The 4,012-nt window shown below is 44.8% G+C and overlaps 1 protein-coding gene across 1 annotated transcript; it reads right to left on the bottom strand.

Moving 5' to 3' along the window:
- Positions 1 to 464: 464 nt before the first annotated feature.
- LOC115182468 (tumor necrosis factor receptor superfamily member 11B) lies at positions 465 to 2,989 on the bottom strand. The gene is made up of 5 exons (XM_029744066.1): positions 2,887 to 2,989; positions 2,140 to 2,545; positions 1,815 to 2,000; positions 1,472 to 1,593; positions 465 to 973 (listed from the first exon to the last, which is right to left on the bottom strand). The coding sequence occupies exons 1-5, from the start codon at positions 2,887 to 2,889 to the stop codon at positions 704 to 706; spliced, it is 987 nt and encodes a 328-aa protein (XP_029599926.1). The 5' UTR covers positions 2,890 to 2,989; the 3' UTR covers positions 465 to 703.
- Between the last annotated feature and the right edge of the window lie 1,023 nt (positions 2,990 to 4,012).

The following is a 4,012-nucleotide window of genomic DNA, read 5'->3' as shown; positions in this document are numbered from 1 at the left end:
GGACAATGACAGTATGAAGGTAGAACCACCGTGTGCAGTATTAGATAAGAGGACAATGACAGTATGAAGGTAGAACCACTGTGTGCAGTATTAGATAAGAGGACAATGACAGTACGAAGGTAGAACCACTGTGTGCAGTATTAGATAAGAGGACAATGACAGTACGAAGGTAGAACCACTGTGTGCGGTATTAGATAAGAGGACAATGACAGTACGAAGGTAGAACCACTGTGTGCGGTATTAGATAAGAGGACAATGACAGTATGAAGGTAGAACCACTGTGTGCAGTATTAGATAAGAGGACAATGACAGTATGAAGGTAGAACCACTGTGTGCAGTATTAGATAAGAGGACAATGACAGTATGAAGGTAGAACCACTGTGTGCAGTATTAGATAAGAGGACAATGACAGTATGAAGGTAGAACCACTGTGTGCAGTATTAGATAAGAGGACAATGACAGTATGAAGGTGGTGTCATGGCTTTAGTAGGAAAAAGGACCATCTGGTTCCCTGAGGACTAACATTAAGGTTTCATTATTTGACCAGGACAAAGCAGACACATTGTACAACCATAACTGATCAGTATTTTGGCAGTCAGCTGATAACCAGTGAACACACAGGCATACAGCATACAGCACAGTGGTTTACAGTAGTATATTGATGATCACTGTAGGCTATATGGTACTGTATCCAATCCGTGAGTTATTCAGATTGAGAAACCTCTTCTACATCACAGTGAGGTGATGAGGTCACCCCGTTTCTAACGGAGTTACAATCAGAGGCTTCCTGTAACTCCCTCATCTTCCTCTCTAGTCTCTCTGCCATCACACTCTGATGGGTCTTCCTCAGTATTTCAGGGAGACTCCTCAGGTCTTCCTCTGAGGCCTCCCTGATCCAGTCCTTCAGCTGGCCCAGCAGGAGGCCTCTCTGGGCGGACTGGGAGAGGCTGCTGGGTGGGTGCTGCTGGTGCTCCTGGTCAAATCAAATGAAATTCAACTTGATTTAAATTGCATTTCAAATTGAGGCACATTTTCAAATAATAAAATAAGGAGATATACAACAACAGAAGGCAATACAAGAGAATAATGAAAGAACACAATAGTGAAATCATTGATTAAAGGCCAGGTTAAATGTAAACCTCTACTGTGTGTGTGTTGGTCATTTGGTATTTAATTAGGATCCCCATTAGTTGTTGCCATAGCAGCAAAGACTCTTCCTGGGGCCCACACGCCACGTAAACCATGACATAATACAGAACATGAATAGACAAGAACAGCTTACCGACAGAACTACATCAATGTAAAACAAGAGAAATGTAACTAAGTCTGTACTGACTCAAATCAGAGGAAAACAAGACCGAGACCTACTATTCTAGGTCTGCATTTATCATTTATATGTTCATATATGACATTACATTCAGTAGCATCTATCAGTACATACACACACAATATTTAGGTCGGTCTCTCTAACCTGGTCCTCCTGCTCCTCTTCACTGGCCATCAACCTCCTGACCAGCTTCCTCAGCTTCACCACTCTCATCTTGTGATGAGCGAAGAAGTCAGGAAGGAAAGTTCTGAGTAGTTTAAACTCACCTGCGAACGAGGAAAACATTTTGATTTGACTGTCAGTAACACTAACGTAATACTAATGTATAATACCAACGTAATGCAAAAATATACTAATATTACTTTCATTACATTTCATAAAAGCCTGCAATAAATAAAATATAGAGCACAAATTCCGTTTCAGTATTTGGGTTTGAAACACACCACAACTAAAAACATCAAGATCTTGTCGATAATGTGATACCCACCTCCATCTTTCAGTTCTTCACAGGAAAGGGCGCAGAGGTTGTCATGCCAACACGTACCCCTGAGGACCGTCTTCTGTCCCAGTGACGCGCAATCGGTGTGATTTACGCACAGCGCGCGCGAAGAAGAGCTATAGGAGAAGGAACCGTGAGGGCATTTTTCACACTCTGTGTCCGTCTCCGTCGTACCTGTGGGGGCATTTGACATTTTTGAACAAATGTATATTACTATTTTTCCGTTATAAACCGTTATAAACCGTTATTCTATCTATCTGCAAAATTGCGCAAAGAAGGAAATGGTGATATATCTGTCCATTCTGTTTCTTACCTCTCCGTTTCACCCCGTAGCCAGAAGGACACTCCGTGTGTCTGATACAGAAATCGGCCTCCCAGTAATATCCTTCTTTGCACTCACACACCCTGTCATTGAGAACCGAGCACTCCTCCTTGACCACCTGGTGCTCCCCACAGAACGTGCCGCAGTACAGGCACTTGTGCAGGTAGTTCCAGTACTGAGTGTAGTGGCTTGATGGACATGGTGTACACACGGTCTGTGTGGTGGCGGTGCAGTGCGCAGACATGTGATGGCCAGGTGGACAGCGGTTACAGGTGAGTAACTGGCCCGTGTTGGGATCCAGGTGGTGGTAGGTGGTGGGGGTCTGACTTTGAAGAACCTCTTTCATTGCGCTACAGCTGAGATCAACCGATGCCAGCACGACGAGGATTGGGAACAACTGTAAATATAAGAAAATAATGCACTTTGTTTAGAGCACGTTGTGACTATGTAAAAAGGGCTTTATTAAATACATTTCATTGATATAAAGGTTTCAACTGTAGGTTAAGTGACTACCAACTAATTACACAACATTATTGTAAAATGGACTAATTATTACAAACAGCTTTTTGTCATGGCAACATAATATTGTTGTCACAGCATCACATTCACATTGTACAATATACCGAAATATTGAACTTTAAAATGTTGCAATATATAAATAATGTATTAAAAAGGAAGATCCTTGTAGTGTAACTCTGTGACAGTATGTGTCATTATCCCATCTGAAGTGTGACTCACCATGTTGATGTTGTCTCTTGTCCAGCTGTAAAAGGACTTGATAATGTATCCTTCTGTCTGTCCTTTATCCTCAACCTGGACTACAAAGAGGAAGGGGAGGAGTCATATCCATCGTCCTATATCGTCAACCGTGGACTAGAAAGAGGAAGGGGAGGAGTCAGTCAGGGATGGAGACATATCCTCTATTCGATCATATTTTAACACCTTCATAACACGCCTGGTGTCCCCAGTTAGACATAACACGTCTGGTGTCCCCAGTTAGTCATAACACGCCTGGTGTCCCCAGTTAGTCATAACACGCCTGGTGTCCCCAGTTAGTCATAACACACCTGGTGTCTCCAGTTAGTCATAACACGCCTGGTGTCCCCAGTTAGTCATAACACGCCTGGTGTCCCCAGTTAGTCATAACACGCCTGGTGTCCCCAGTTAGTCATAACACGCCTGGTGTCCCCAGTTAGTCATAACACGCCTGGTGTCCCCAGTTAGTCATAACGCGCCTGGTGTCCCCAGTTAGTCATAACACGTCTGGTGTCCCCAGTTAGTCATAACACACCTGGTGTCCCCAGTTAGTCATAACACGCCTGGTGTCCCCAGTTAGTCATAACACGCCTGGTGTCCCCAGTTAGTCATAACACGCCTGGTGTCCCCAGTTAGTCATAACACGCCTGGTGTCCCCAGTTAGACATAACACGCCTGGTGTCCCCAGTTAGTCATAACACGCCTGGGGTCCCCAGTTAGTCATAACACGCCTGGTGTCCCCAGTTAGTCATAACACGCCTGGTGTCCCCAGTTAGTCATAACACGCCTGGTGTCCCCAGTTAGTCATAACACGCCTGGTGTCCCCAGTTAGTCATAACACACCTGGTGTCCCCAGTTAGTCATAACACGCCTGGTGTCCCCAGTTAGTCATAACACACCTGGTGTCCCCAGTTAGTCATAACACGCCTGGTGTCCCCAGTTAGTCATAACACGTCTGGTGTCCCCAGTTAGTCATAACACGCCTGGTGTCCCCAGTTAGTCATAACACGTCTGGTGTCCCCAGTTAGTCATAACACGCCTGGTGTCCCCAGTTAGTCATAACACGCCTGGTGTCCCCAGTTAGTCATAACACGCCTGGTGTCCCCAG

Source organism: Salmo trutta, unplaced genomic scaffold, assembly GCF_901001165.1.
Source record: "Salmo trutta unplaced genomic scaffold, fSalTru1.1, whole genome shotgun sequence".
NCBI classification, from domain to species: Eukaryota; Metazoa; Chordata; class Actinopteri; order Salmoniformes; family Salmonidae; genus Salmo; species Salmo trutta.
This window is presented reverse-complemented; position numbering and strand designations above follow the sequence as displayed.